The sequence below is a fragment of the Pollachius pollachius genome (assembly GCF_949987615.1).
Source record: "Pollachius pollachius genome assembly, chromosome: 1".
In the NCBI taxonomy this organism is placed as follows: domain Eukaryota; kingdom Metazoa; phylum Chordata; class Actinopteri; order Gadiformes; family Gadidae; genus Pollachius; species Pollachius pollachius.
The window spans coordinates 52183426-52197783 of record NC_136934.1 but is presented as its reverse complement, the minus strand read 5'-3'; the positions used below and the strand labels follow the sequence as shown (position 1 = coordinate 52197783).

Below are 14358 nucleotides of genomic sequence, written 5' to 3'. Positions count from 1 at the left end.
CCTGAGTGGGACCGGAGCCCCTGACCCCTCCTCCTCCTTCACCCTCCTCTTCCTCCTCCTTCACCATCATCATCCTCCTCCTTCACCCTCCTCTTCCTCCTCCTTCACCCTCCTCTTCCTCCCCTCCACTCTTCCTCTTCAGCTGAGAGCCACTCCGATCACTAGTGGACTCTGACCCAGCTCAAGAAGATCCCATTTTATGGAGTTATTTTACTTTTAGTGATATATATACTATTTAACAATTATGAATGAATAATTGTTTCAGTATATACTACACGTGAACAATCCAAAAATAAACAAGATAACACTTTTTGCCGGGATTTATTTGTTTTTATTAGCATTTTTTTTTTTTTTTTTTAATGTGGACATTTTGCTGCGAAAACAATATCCCGAGTTTGAGATCTCAGAAAACCAATCAAATTGCGCCATTTTAGGAGGTTTACGTGTAGCTTATACTAATTAACAATTATTCACCGAGGGAGCCTGAGGTGAATAATTTTTTTAACATATACTACACGAGAACACTCCAAAAATAAACAAGATAACACTTTTTGCCGGGATTTGTTTGATTTTATTAGCGGCTTGTTTGTTTTTATTAGTGTGACGAGAAGCATAAGCACTCACAACCACATGTACACACACACGCACACACGCACACGCACACACGCACACGCACACATACACACACAAAACAGAAGAGGGATCAAAAGATTAAGTTGTTATTTTGGGTGTAAGAAAATAATGCATGATTTGTAGTTTGAATATGTTTTTGGTTCTTTGCAGACTGATGTAGACCACTTCACACAACCAGCAGGGGACAGCTATTACTGGTCGCATCTGGGCATTTATGTCATCACTATTTTCGTTTCGAATCCATTGTAATGACCAATATGTCCAACAGAGGGCGCTAAAGGCCATGATACACCGTACGGAACACGGTGTGCGTCTTAACGACTTTATCGACTGTAAAGGTGTTCAGCCTGTAAACAGGATTGTCACCTTTAGGATCACCACCTTTGAGAACCTTAAGAACCCTAAAACAACGTTCGACAGCTTATTTGCTAGGCCTTCTTCATTTTATAACCATTTGGTTGATACTATTTGTGAATTAAGATGTTATGATGTATTAAGGCTTTCCGCCACACCAAAATATGTCATGGCATACCAACGATTTGTGACTGTCTTTCTTATTTCTTGTGCATAAAATTGAAATCAGTTATTTTATGTTTTTGTAATATGCATATAGGAAATATCTTTAAACTGGGATGTGTGATCAATGGTCCCTGGAGTTGTTTTTCAAAGCGTGGAGATGTGGGGGGGGATTACACATGTGTTGGCTCTCTCCCGGGGTCCGAGGGCTCGGAAAGTAAGCAGATGATGTCACAGCGGGGGTATGTCAACTCTGCTGGAACAACACACACATATGCATGCACACACGAACACAGACACACACACCCACGCATGCATGCACACACGGACACGCACACACACACACACACACGTGCGTCCACACCCACGCACAGACACGCATGCATGAAAAAAGCCCACTCATGCATGCGCACACATTCACGAACACACACATATGGACACGCACGCAGTAACACACAAATACAGACATCATGCCCACACACAGGGCCGGTTAAGGGACCGGTTAAGGGGTCGTTTAAGGAGCCTTGAAGTTGCATGGACGCCCCGGTTGGCGTCTCTGTCAGATGAGACAACCCACTCGCTCCGAGTTCGTCAAAAATCGACGCTTTTTTTTTCTTTGGGGGTGAACCGCGGTCAACTCCCTTTCAAATCAGTGTCAAAGTAATGGTTAGAGTTAGGATTAGGGTTAGGGTTACATACTTATCAGTGGTCGCCGTAGAGGGATTACATTGTAATGAGTTGAAACCCCCCTGCGTCGAATGAAGACGCACAAGGACACCCTTTGCGTCAGCGGTTCAGCCCCAAAGAAAAAAAAAGCGTCGATTTTTGACGAACTCGGGAGTGAGAATGCGTTGGATGAGAGAGTTCTTCATCAACCCAACCTCCTCATCCTCAGGCTCCGACATTCCCGGACAGAGATCAGCCGGGAACATCTGGAATTTATGTTGTTGTGCTCGTAAGGGACGCCCCCCCATCTCCCCCCTCCCTCTATCTATGCCTGGCTGTGTTCTCTCTCTCTCTCTCTCTCTCTCTCTCTCTCTCTCTCTCTCTCTCTCTCTCTCTCTCTCTCTCTCTCTCCCCCATTCTCTGTCGCAACCTCTCTCTCTCTCTCTCTCTCTCTCTCTCTCTCTCTCTCTCTCTCTCTCTCTCTCTCTCTCTCTCTCTCTCTCTCTCTCTCTCTCTCTCTCTCTCTCTCTCCCCCATGTTTTCTTTATTGAAGACATTGACCCGATCTGCATGCAATGCTGTTGCAATCTGCAAATAAATAAAAACCTAACCCTATAGTTTAGGTTTAAAAAAAACATGTAACCATGGCAACCATTCAGAAAAAACCGTGTTTGTTTTATCAAAGTAGGCTAATCATAACGGAATAGATAATCTTTGTTATTATTAGTTACAATATTACAATAGTATTATTATAGTATTCGTTTTTATTAGTAGCAGTTTTATTATTATTACTATACTTATTATTACGACCATTATTATATTCTATTATTTTATTATAGTATATAGTTATTATATGTATTTATTATAGTAATATATACATTTATATAATATTAATATATTACTATGTTTTATTAAAGTATTATAAGTATTATAGTATTTTTAACCGACAGCCTTGTCTCCGTTGTCAATGGAAACGCCAACTATGACTTCCGGGGTGAGAGGTCGCCGGAGGATCCAAGATGTCTGCGCCCGACGAGTTGTTCTGCTGGGAGGGCGACTGGGGGCTCCCGTCCGTGGACCCCGACTGCCTGGTCCTACTGGTAAGTCGCTCCGCTCGTACACTCGGTCCGCGACCGGCTGCCGGTGGTCCTCGGGATCCGAACCGGCAGCCCTTAACCCCGCCAGCACAGCGCTCTGCCGGAACCGCGTTAGCCCTGGAGCTAAAGTCAGACTGGGTCCTGATGGAGGAGAGGAGGAGGTGTCGCGCTCTTGGCTGCGGATGTCCTTCTGTCGAAGTGACATGTTTAAAATGGGAGGAATGCCTTCTCCTCTGTAGTTGGTGTTGGGGTTAGTCGACGTGTTAACGAATGAATGAATGTATTCATGTTGTCAGCAGTCCCAGGGTTAAACGGTAGGGGACGTGACATCGCGCCGTCCGCACGAGGAGCTCTGAGCACCTCGTCTCCTCATCACTGAGGGGGTTTAATGATCCCTTAGAGTATAGTGACGGTTTTAAATAAAGGTTGATCAGTAAAACATCCTCTTAACGTCTTGATGTAGGCTACGGTCCAGTCGGATGTAACCCCGTGTTGTGACACTCTGCCTATCTCTGGGTTTGTTGGTCAAGCCCATACAGTTTGGAACCCTATGGATATAAACTGTGTTGGATGCTGAAGACAACAGAAAACTCTCCCTGTCAAGGGCGTAGGAACTGGGGGGGACGGAGGGGACGTGTCCCCTCAAATATTGGAGACAGGTGCATTTGTCCCACCTAACAATTATACCGGGGGGAGAAAAATATTTGATTTTATTTTGAAAGCGCAACACAGCGTCTTGTCACCGCTTCTTATTCTAAAAAACTGGATGATTGAGCATGCAATTAAAGAAATGATTTGATATTTATCAGTTCATTACTGCCATTCAAAATGTGTTTTCCTTTACATTTACAAATGTATCTTTTTAGTAGAATAAAATATATTTGTGAATTTTTTTCAGTGTAGTTAATTTATGACATATTTCTGCATTTCAAACCATTAACGGATCTGTCAGGTTTCCGATATGTGTCCCCCCCAATGTTTAACTCATTCCTACGCCCCTGCTCCCTGTGCTTATTGTTCTCACTTGACTTATTTAGCTGGGCGGCATGTGGCTCAGGAAGTTTAGCAGGTTGTCTTGTAACCAGATGGGTGCTTGTAACCCTCCAGGGTGTTGAAGTGTCCCTGAGGAAGACGCCTCACCCTGACTGCTCCCGACGAGCTGGCTGTCGCCCTGCGTGGCTGACTCCGCCGTCGGTGTGTGAATGTGTGCATGAATGGGTGAATGTGAGGCAATTTTGTAAAGCGCTCTGAGTTGCATTTGGTTAGAAAAGCGGTCTGGGATCTGCAGGTCTAGAGTCTGCAGGTCTAGAGTCTGGTCTGCAGGTCTAGGTCTAGTCAGGTCAAGGGTATTTTTTTCCTCAAGACCAGCAGACGTCGGTCTAGGGTCTGCAGGTCTAGAGACAGCAGATCTGCAGTCAGCCATGGCAGCGTTTGGTCATATCTCTACCGACCATTACTGAACAATAGAACCGTGTCAGGGCTAAAAGGCGAGTGTGTCACAAGAGTGGCACAATGTGGCTGTTGGCCGACCACACACACAAACATGGAGGATAAAGGAAAGAGCGGAGCATGTCTCAGCGCTGGTTGACGTCACTGGTGTTGGGGAGAGTGAATCATCAATCACAAACCCCAGATGTTAGTCAGAGCCATGGGGGAGGACTTCAGTTCTTTCTAGAGATGTTCCAATGCCATTTTTTTCCTTCCCGATACTATTCAGATTCCTGAACCTGAGCATCGGCCGATACAGCATCTAGCGTTGTAGCTACTAACAGCACTTGTTCCTATCAAAGGGTTCTTTTATGATGACAGAAAGGATAGCCTGTCATGTGATGGCATCAGATCGGCGCATAGACTTGTGTACTCACCGACACACAACGCTGCGTTTTAGGCAGTACCTGAGGAATTTCCAATGCTGGTATCGGATCAACTCTAGTTCTTTCTCGTTCTCACATTCCTTCAGGGCCACCTATTATAATTATAATGTGCACCAGGTTGAAACGTCCAACCTGTTTCAAAATTCAAAATCCTCCCCCGTGTGACGTCACCAGAGGGTGGATTGTTGTGCTTATGGATCATAAACATAACACCTTGTGGTGACAGAGCTCCCCTTCAATAAAACATCTCTGAAGCAGAAGAGCGCCGGTTCCTCTGTGGTTATTACGGCCAGATGAATGTCTGCGGAGACAGGACCGGACGAGGAGTTTCCTTGATTCACATCCTCTCTAGTCCCCTCTGACAGGAACACGGCCGCCGTGAGCCAGCCTTGGCCGGGCCCGCCGGCCAAGGCTGGCTCATCATCAGCCGCCGGCTCCTCGACCCTTCCAGCTCCATTGCAACATGTTGGTGTTGGAGCGGGATCTGAGGCCGGGAGTGACAGCCGAGCCCGGGCTGTGACTTATCTCCCCGCTCCAGCTCTCTGCGGTTGGAAACACTTAGCGCCCTTCTCCCCGCTCGGAGAGCCGCCGCCTGCGCTCCAGACCGCAGCTCCACTACTGGTTTCCAGCTGTCGCTGCCGTCAACAGTCCCGGGCTCCTCGTGTTCCCCCCCCCAGTGAGGGGGACACTTCCTCTCAGTGCTGAGCTCTCCTGGATGTCTCCTCCCAGTGAGACACTGGAACCATTAGCGGAAACATCAGCTCAGTATCTCAACAGCACAGGGCTCTCCTTTGTCCGCTGTAGTCCTCCCTCCGTTCCTTCGGCTCCTCTGAACTCTGCCTCGTCGGGGGGGGAAACCAGCTTGTGCGGAAGAACATCTGAATAGTTGTAATTTGATGAAATGCTATGAGTGTTCTCAGCCTCCCTGGTAGGTGGTCGGGGTTCCTGATTCACTGTGAGCCGCTCTGGGTGAATGAGTAAATAGTAAGCAGTGTTGTTGTGCAGGCTGCCTAGCAACCCTGGCCTGGCGCTGCCGGCTGCCGGCACAGGCTGTGGCCGCGGCGGTTCCCCCACAGTGCTTTTACAGGGTTCTGCTCTGAGCCTCAGGGGCACGGCGCCGCGGAGACGGTAATCAGATCCTCAGATCTTTAAAGACCTCCTGGAGAAGAGTCTGGAGGAGCTGCCTGTTTCCACCGGCGTCAGCAGACCAGGGAGAGCAGTGGTTCCACACCAGTGGGTAGGGGTTCCTCCCCAGTGGGTGGTGGTTACACACCAGTGGCGACTGATTCCCACCACTGGGTTGGGAGACTGTGGTGGGTCTTGAGGCAGGACTTGGGTATAGGGCTGGGTATTGCCATGTACCACACTTTTCACTTTGATTCTTTAGGTCTTCATTCAATTCGATTTCGATTCGATGTTGATCCAATTGCTTCGATATCGATTCAAAAATACGTGCAGATTTTTTTCTTTCTTTTTTATGGAAATAATCGATTTTCAAAAATATTCTGAATCGAAATTGAAAATAAATTGCGGTGCATTGATGGATTGATATTTTTACCCAGCCCTGCTGTTCATAGGCGTTCCACACAGCTGGAAGTTGAAGCCTTGACTGCGGCTGGCAGGGGGGAGTGATGGCCAGGTGGGGGTGAGGGGATGGCGGTTTGGAGAACCAGCAGACCGGAATGGGGCCCTCGTGTCCGCGGCGGTCGAGGACGGGTTCTGGTCTCATGTCTCAGCGCAGCACCCCTCGTCAGCCCTAACCAACAGTTCCTTCTTGAACTGATATGCTAATGCGGGGCCTGTCACGCATATTGATGAGGTAGCACGACGGGTGCTTTTAGATTTCTGGTTTCCACTTCATTGATCAGAAGTAATCGCCATATATGTCATATTATTAACTATGATTAATATGTGAAATAATAAAAGCGCAGTGATGGAATTTCAAACTCATGGTGAATACTGAGACTAGACCACAGGAGGAGCTAGACCAGGAGGAGCTAGACCACAGGAGGAGCTAGACCAGGAGGAGCTAGACCAGGAGGAGCTAGACCAGGAGGAGCTAGACCAGGAGGAGCTAGACCAGGAGGAGCTAGACCACAGGAGGAGCTAGACCAGGAGGAGCTAGACCAGGAGGAGCTAGACCAGGAGGAGCTAGACCAGGAGGAGCTAGACCAGGGGGAGCTAGACCAGGAGGAGCTAGACCAGGAAGAGCTAGACCAGGAGGAGCTAGACCAGGAGGAGCTAGACCACAGGAGGAGCTAGACCAGGAGGAGCTAGACCAGGGGGAGCTAGACCAGGGGGAGCTAGACCAGGAGGAGCTAGACCAGGAGGAGCTAGACCAGGAGGAGCTAGACCACAGAAGGAGCTAGACCAGGAGGAGCTAGACCAGGGGGAGCTAGACCAGGGGGAGCTAGACCAGGAGGAGCTAGACCAGGAGGAGCTAGACCAGGGGGAGCTAGACCAGGAAGAGCTAGACCAGGAGGAGCTAGACCACAGGAGGAGCTAGACCAGGAAGAGCTAGACCAGGAGGAGCTAGCCCAGACCCTGGACCAGTAGGAGGAGGTAGAGGTGAGGAGCCCGGGCCTCGTGGGTCTGCTCGCTCCAGCGCTGGCGTCTCCTCTGCGCTTTACGACCCGCAGGAATGAGCAGGAATTTCCTCATAAACCCGTCTGGTGATGATGTCAGCGTTCCTTCCCTTCCCACCTCGCCATCTCTGTCTGGAAGACCGGCCGGGACCCTGAATAACACCACCCCCGCCCGGGACCCTGAATAACACCACCCCCACCCCGCCCGGGACCCTGAATGACACCACCCCCGCCTGGGACCCTGAATAACACCACCTCCACCCGGGACCCTGAATAACACCACCTCCACCCGGGACCCTGAATAACACCACCCCACCCAGGACCCTGAATAGCACCACCCCACCCGGGACCCTGAATAACACCACCCCGCCCGGGACCCTGAATAGCACCACCCCACCCGGGACCCTGAATAACACCACCCCCACCCCACCCGGGACCCTGAATAAGGGTCCTAGTGCACAAAGAAGCAGAGAGGAGAGGGAAGAGACGTTCTTTCAATGTCATTCATACATTTTTCAAAGGTTTCCTTGCCCTGTTAGGGTGGGGGGGTGTAGGGTGGAGGTCAGAAGGTGAGGGGGTTTCATACAACGTGCCTGGGAAGCCTTCCCCCTGGAGCTGTGATTAAGCGCTGTACAAACACATCCTCTGGACCTTCTGGTGCGGCTTGTAGAAATATTGACTTTGTGGGGGGCTGTCAGTCCTGGGTTCGAACCCCGCCGTCTCCTGTCTGTGACCCCCCCCTCCCCCCCAGTCTGTGCGGACCACCGTGCACTGCAGTCTCTTTGGTTGAATGGTGACGATGATGATGCTAACATAGTCTCTCCTTCTCCTCAACAGGCCTACGCCAAGTTCGCCGGAGCTCCTCTCAAAGTCCAGAAGATCTCCAACCCATGGAGAAGCCCCTCAGGTGAGGAGCTCTGCTGGCCTCCATGAAGCACGTCCAGATCTTTAGAGGGGCTCGGTGTCCTCCATGCAGGACATGATGAAGATCTTTTCAAGGTCTTCGGAGGATCTCTGCTGGCCTCCATGCAGGACATGAAGCACATCCATAGGTCTTTAGAGGAGGCTGAGTTACCACCACTACTCTAAATCTCTAGTCAGAAGTCTGGTGGTGTCCGGTACGGTCGGTTGTGACGTCTTAAAGTGGCGTCCGGTATTATCTGTTCAGTTGTCCTGCTGTTGTGGATGGGTGGAGTAGTTGTGCAGCACTCCCCTGCGTCCTCATCCACGGATGAGGTGTCCTTGAGCAAGGCACCTGAAACCCCAACCTGCTCCCCGGGCGCTGCGGCCGCCCGCTGCGAGCGCTGGACCATCTGTCCAGACACCAGCACCCCAAGGCCACTAGCGAGCCAAGAGGGAGAAAGTGACGCTGATGATGTCGGTTCCTGTTTTGTATTTCTGCTCTCTCTCGGTATTTAATGCACTCACGTTATCGACTGCACTGCGGGGCATCTGAGTCCCCTGAAAGGCGCAGTGTAGTGCAAGTTCTGACATCTTTGGTCGGAAAAGTGCCGTATTAATGACGTTTATTTTGCTTGTTTATCTACCTACTAAACATCATATGTAATGAAATCATGGAGTATTTGGATCGGTGTGGAGATTTTATTATCTGAATGGAATACGTCCATACACTAAAATATGAATATTACTTGGCATCGTATTGCATCTTACCCTAGCTGTCTGTGTTGTATACGGGGAATGGGTTAACCTAGTGATTGTTAGTGCTTGGTTCTATGAACATCCTTAATGTACCGACAGCGATGTATTGTCTATTCTTCTAACAAATGGACTTATTGTAAATCGCTTTAGATGAAAGCGTCTGCCGAATACCCTGAATGTTAAACCAAAACCTTCTTTTGATCACGTGATGCCACTTCCTGCTCCGCCAGGTTCTCTTCCTGCCCTTAGGACGAGCAAGGGGGAGGTCCTCTCGAGGACGAGTGACATCATCATCCACCTCAGGAAGCAGGTCAGGATTACCCAGCATGCACCTCCAGCGGACTGTCCCGCGTCGCCCCTCTTTATGCCCCTGTTCCCTGTTATTACCTTTACGCATTAAAGATATTATTACCTTTACGCATTAAAGATATTATTACCTTTACGCATTAAAGATATTATTACCTTTACGCATTAAAGATATTATTACCTTTACGCATTAAAGATATTATTACCTTTACGCATTAAAGATATCACCTTTACGCATTAAAGATATTATTACCTTTACGCATTAAAGATATTATTACCTTTACGCATTAAAGATATTATTACCTTTACGCATTAAAGATATTACCTTTACGCATTAAAGATATTATTACCTTTACGCATTAAAGATATTATTAGCTTTACGCATTAAAGATATTATTACCTTTACGCATTAAAGATATTATTACCTTTACGCATTAAAGATATTATTACCTTTACGCATTAAAGATATTATTACCTTTACGCATTAAAGATATTATTACCTTTACGCATTAAAGATAATATTAGCTTTACGCATTAAAGATATTATTACCTTTACGCATTAAAGATATTGTTACCTTTACGCATTAAAGATATTGTTACCTTTACGCATTAAAGATATTGTTACCTTTACGCATTAAAGATATTATTACCATTGCGCATTAAAGATATTATTACCTTTGCGCATTAAAGATATTATTACCTTTGCGCATTAAAGATATTATTACCTTTGCGCATTAAAGATATTAGCTTTACGCATTAAAGATATTATTACCTTTACCTTTACGCATTAAAGATATTACCTTTACGCATTAAAGATATTATTAGCTTTACGCATTAAAGAAATGAATATGACAGCTGTGACAGTGATGGAGTTCCTTATTGAGTAACGGTGTGAGAGCCATTGAATGTTATTCCCCGTTATGAATTACCTCCACCGCTGACGTCTCTCTGGAGAGTACAGAGCAACAGTGTATGGAAAACCACACACACACACACACACCTGGAAGCCATTAAAGAGGCCTTGGTAGGTGGGCCCTGATGTCTCCACTAGACTCACGGTAGAAGAGAGTGGAGACGGGGGGGGGGGGGGAATAGATAGAATGTTATCTGTTCCACGTCCTCTGCATGCTTTCACATGTTAGTGTTTCGCTCACCCAGTGATTGTTCTGAATATCAGTGAGTTGGTGTTCACTGGGCCAGCTGCTGAAACATGAACAGCTGTGGTTTGGTTGGAGGCTTGCTGCAGTCTGATTGGTTGGTCTATTCGGCGTTGCGACATTGTGAGTGGCTGAAGCGCTCTAAGGTGTAATTTACCTGCGGTAGCATAGAAAGAATGTCTCCCAGCATGCACTGCTGCAGTAATTAGGTTATATGGAAACTTCTGGATCTGGGAAACTGTAAACAACTTCACTAACGCACACCAACACAACCTCCCAGAACAACCACAGTCCTCTACTGGTGTTCACTGGGAGCTACCCAGTTGTACCACTTACACCTACTGGGATCTGTGTTTACTGATGAATTGTTTTTAGGTTATTGGTTGAATCTGTGACAGTATAGGGTGTGCCTGGCTGGAGGGCAGTGGGCAGGGAAGTTGAACTCTCAAGTTCTTTATTCAGTCAAATAGACCCAGTCACTGTAGCGCTTGTTTCCCCGTCAGAAATACAACGCCGACTACGACCTGTCGGCCCGGGAGGGGGCAGACACGCTGGCCTTCAGCTCGCTGCTGGAGGAGAGACTCCTGCCGGCTCTGGTGAGAGAACACACACACACACACACACACACACACACACACACACACACACACACACACACACACACACACACACACACACACACACACACACACACACACACACACACACACACACACACACACACACACACACACACACACACACACACACACACAGCAGCTCACTGTCTGTCTCTCCCTCCCCTCCCTCCCTCCCTCCCTCTGTCTCCCCTCCCTCCCTCCCCTCCCTCTGTCTCCCCTCCCTCCCCCTCTCTGTCTCCCCTGTCTCCCCTCCCTCCCGGCCTCAGATCCACACCTTCTGGATGGACAGTAAGAACTACGTGGAGCTGACGCGGCGCTGGTACGCGGAGCACCTGCCCTTCCCCCTCAGCCTGATGGTCCCGGGACGCATGCAGGCCGCACAGCAGGCCCGGCTCCGCCTGGCCCGCAGCGACGAGGCGCTGGACGGGGGGGAGGAGCTGGAGAAGGAGGTGAGTGGGGGGGGGGGAGGTGATGTGCGGCATGTGTCTAGGAGGTAGAGCTGGTTGGTTGGTAACCTGGAGGATGCTGGTTGGATCCCGGCTCCTCCTAGCTGAGTGTGGAGGTGTCCCCGAGCGAGACGCCCCCCCCCCTGGCTGCTGGCCGTCGGCTTGCGCGGCAGCCTCCGCCGTCGGTGTGTGAGGCAATATTGTAGAGCGATTTGAGTAGCCACTGGTTAGAATAGCGCTGAATAAATGCAGTTCATTAACCATAGAGCAGATGTTGGGACTGAGGGACCTCCAGATGTGTGTGTGTGAGGGTGTCCTCCAGGTGGTTCTGTGTGTGTGTGTGTGTGTGTGTGTGTGTGTGTGTGCGTGTGCGTGTGAGGGTTACCTCCAGGTGTGTTGTCTCCCCAGCTCTACCACGACGCGGCGGAGTGTATGAACCTGCTGTCCCAGCGTCTCGGCACCAGCAAGTTCTTCTTCGGAGACTCGTAAGTCACACGGAACGCCCCTCCTCTCTGAGGCCGCTGCAGACACCCAGCGGCCCCGCCGGGTGCCAGATGATGTCACTGGCAGGGTGCCGGGGGTGACCTCACCGTCTGTCCAGTCGGTCGTTCTTGGGTCGAGGTCCATCTGTCTCAGTGTGTTGTGTGGTGGTTCTGCTGTCTGTCTCAGTGTGTTGTGTGGTGGTTCTTGTGTGTTGTGTGGTGGTTCTTCTGTCTCAGTGTGTTGTGTGCTCAGTGTGTTGTGTGGTGGTTCTTCTGTCTCAGTGTGTTGTGTGGTGGTTCTTCTGTCTCAGTGTGTTGTGTGGTGGTTCTTCTGTCTGTCTCAGTGTGTTGTGTGGTGGTTCTTCTGTCTGTCTCAGTGTGTTGTGTGGTGGTTCTTCTGTCTCAGTGTGTTGTGTGGTGGTTCTTCTGTCTCAGTGTGTTGTGTGGTGGTTCTTCTGTCTCAGTGTGTTGTGTGGTGGTTCTTCTGTCTGTCTCAGTGTGTTGTGTGGTGGTTCTTCTGTCTCAGTGTGTTGTGTGGTGGTTCTTCTGTCTCAGTGTGTTGTGTGGTGGTTCTTCTGTCTCTGTGTGTTGTGTGGTGGTTCTTCTGTCTGTCTCAGTGTGTTGTGTGGTGGTTCTTGTGTGTTGTGTGGTGGTTCTGCTGTCTCTGTGTGTTGTTTGGTGGTTCTTCTGTCTTGTAGGGCTGCTCGATTATGATAAAAATAATAATCACGATTATTTTGGTCAATATTGAAATCACGATTATTCAAACGATTGTTTTCGAGTTTGAAAACATGATGTATATATTCAGCATATCTCTCCCAAAAAGCACATTGTAACTGAGAACTTTGAAATTTCACCTTAAAAAAATACACAAAATGGTAAAATAGAAAATTTTCAAATCGAAATTAATGTACAGACATGTATCCAGCTGTTCTGCACTTTCTATAAAACATTATATGAAAAAAAAAAAAAGAAAACCTGTGCCGTGTCCCCTAGTCCCTCCTCTCTGGACGCGGTGGTCTTCGGACACCTGGCCCCCCTGCTGAAGGCCAAGCTGCCAAACGCCAAGCTGCAGCAGCATCTCAAGTCCCTGGACAACCTGACCCTCTTCTGCTCCAACATCCTGCTGCTCTACTTCCCCGGCGACGGCAGAGGTGAGCGCTGCGTTCACACTTCTAGAAACGTATTTCTGCAGATATTTAACAATTATTCGCCAAAGAGGTGAATCATTGTTTAAGTGTATACTACACGTGAACACTCCAAAAATAAACACGATAACACTATAACATTTATTACCGGTTTATTTGTTTTTATTAGCGTGACGAGACGACCGTCACGCAATATCCCGAGTTTGAGATCTCAATCATGGGATATTGCCCAATATCCCTAGATAGCGAACCAATCAAATTGTGCCATCTTAGGAGGTTCCCGTGTAGCATATACTCAAGATGTATAGATTTTCTTGCGATCAGGCGTTCCGCGCCAGCAAGCATCGTTCGCAGTTCGCAAATGCAATGAATTTGTCCTTGAGCTTCACTCCTCAGAGAGGTGACCTGGCCATCCTGGGTTTGAGTCGACCCCACTATCACCACAATGATGCGAGGAGGCCAGTCCTACGACCCCCCTCTGACCACGCCTCCCTCCTGTCTCCCCAGAGAACGCGGGCCGCAAGGCGTCCTCCCCGGCTGAGGGGGGCGACTTCGACCACGTGCCCAACAAGCGCCGCAAGCAGATCCTGTCCGCGCTGACGGCGGTGGGCGCCATGCTGGCCTACGCCCTGTTCACCGGCATCCTGTCCATCAGACACGTCCACCAGAGGGCGCTGGAGTCCACCCCCGGCCGGACCGCCGCCGACGAAGAGGAGGAGGAGGAGGACTGAGGAAGAGGAGGAGGACTGAGGAAGCTGTTCTTTATTTATCTTCCTCTGAGGAACAGGAAGTGTTGCCATGGACACAGGGGGAAATTTGCTTTGTTAAGGGGGTCTCTCGTTAAGGGGGTCTCTCGTAGGTGCTGGCTTGGCCATTGAGCCAGTCCTCACTAATAACAAAATGATTGTGGAAACACTAGGGAGCAATAATGGAAACGGCCCAAGAAATGAAAGTAGTCCAACTTCATTCCACTTCAGTTCGATCTGATTCGCCGCTTGGCTGAACCAATCGCGCCAAAATCAGTTGAGTTGCAGCCTACTATATTCTGCTGATAGCCAATGAGAGGCCGCCATGGTAATTATGGCTTGTTGTTGTCTGGTTGTAAAGAATATATATAATAAAATATTTCCAGTGAGTTCTTTCTCCACCAATGTACTTTCTCTTGCTCT

The 14358-nt window shown here is 48.9% G+C and overlaps 1 protein-coding gene across 1 annotated transcript; it reads left to right on the top strand.

The window, feature by feature from the left end:
- Window positions 1–2822: 2822 nt before the first annotated feature.
- On the top strand, window positions 2823–14336 carry mtx1a (metaxin 1a). Its single transcript, XM_079755748.1, has 8 exons — window positions 2823–2915; window positions 8209–8278; window positions 9261–9340; window positions 10997–11089; window positions 11380–11562; window positions 11968–12044; window positions 13038–13195; window positions 13697–14336. The coding sequence occupies exons 1-8, from the start codon at window positions 2835–2837 to the stop codon at window positions 13918–13920; spliced, it is 966 nt and encodes a 321-aa protein (XP_079611874.1). The 5' UTR covers window positions 2823–2834; the 3' UTR covers window positions 13921–14336.
- The last annotated feature ends 22 nt before the right edge of the window (window positions 14337–14358 follow it).

Coding starts and splice junctions, on each gene's coding strand:
- mtx1a (XM_079755748.1), top strand. CDS start 2,835: ATGTCTGCGCCCGACGAGTTGTTCTGCTGGGAGGGCGACTGGGGGCTC. Junction 9,341..10,996: donor TCATCCACCTCAGGAAGCAG/GTCAGGATTACC, acceptor TTTCCCCGTCAG/AAATACAACGCCGACTACGA. Junction 11,563..11,967: donor GGGAGGAGCTGGAGAAGGAG/GTGAGTGGGGGG, acceptor TTGTCTCCCCAG/CTCTACCACGACGCGGCGGA.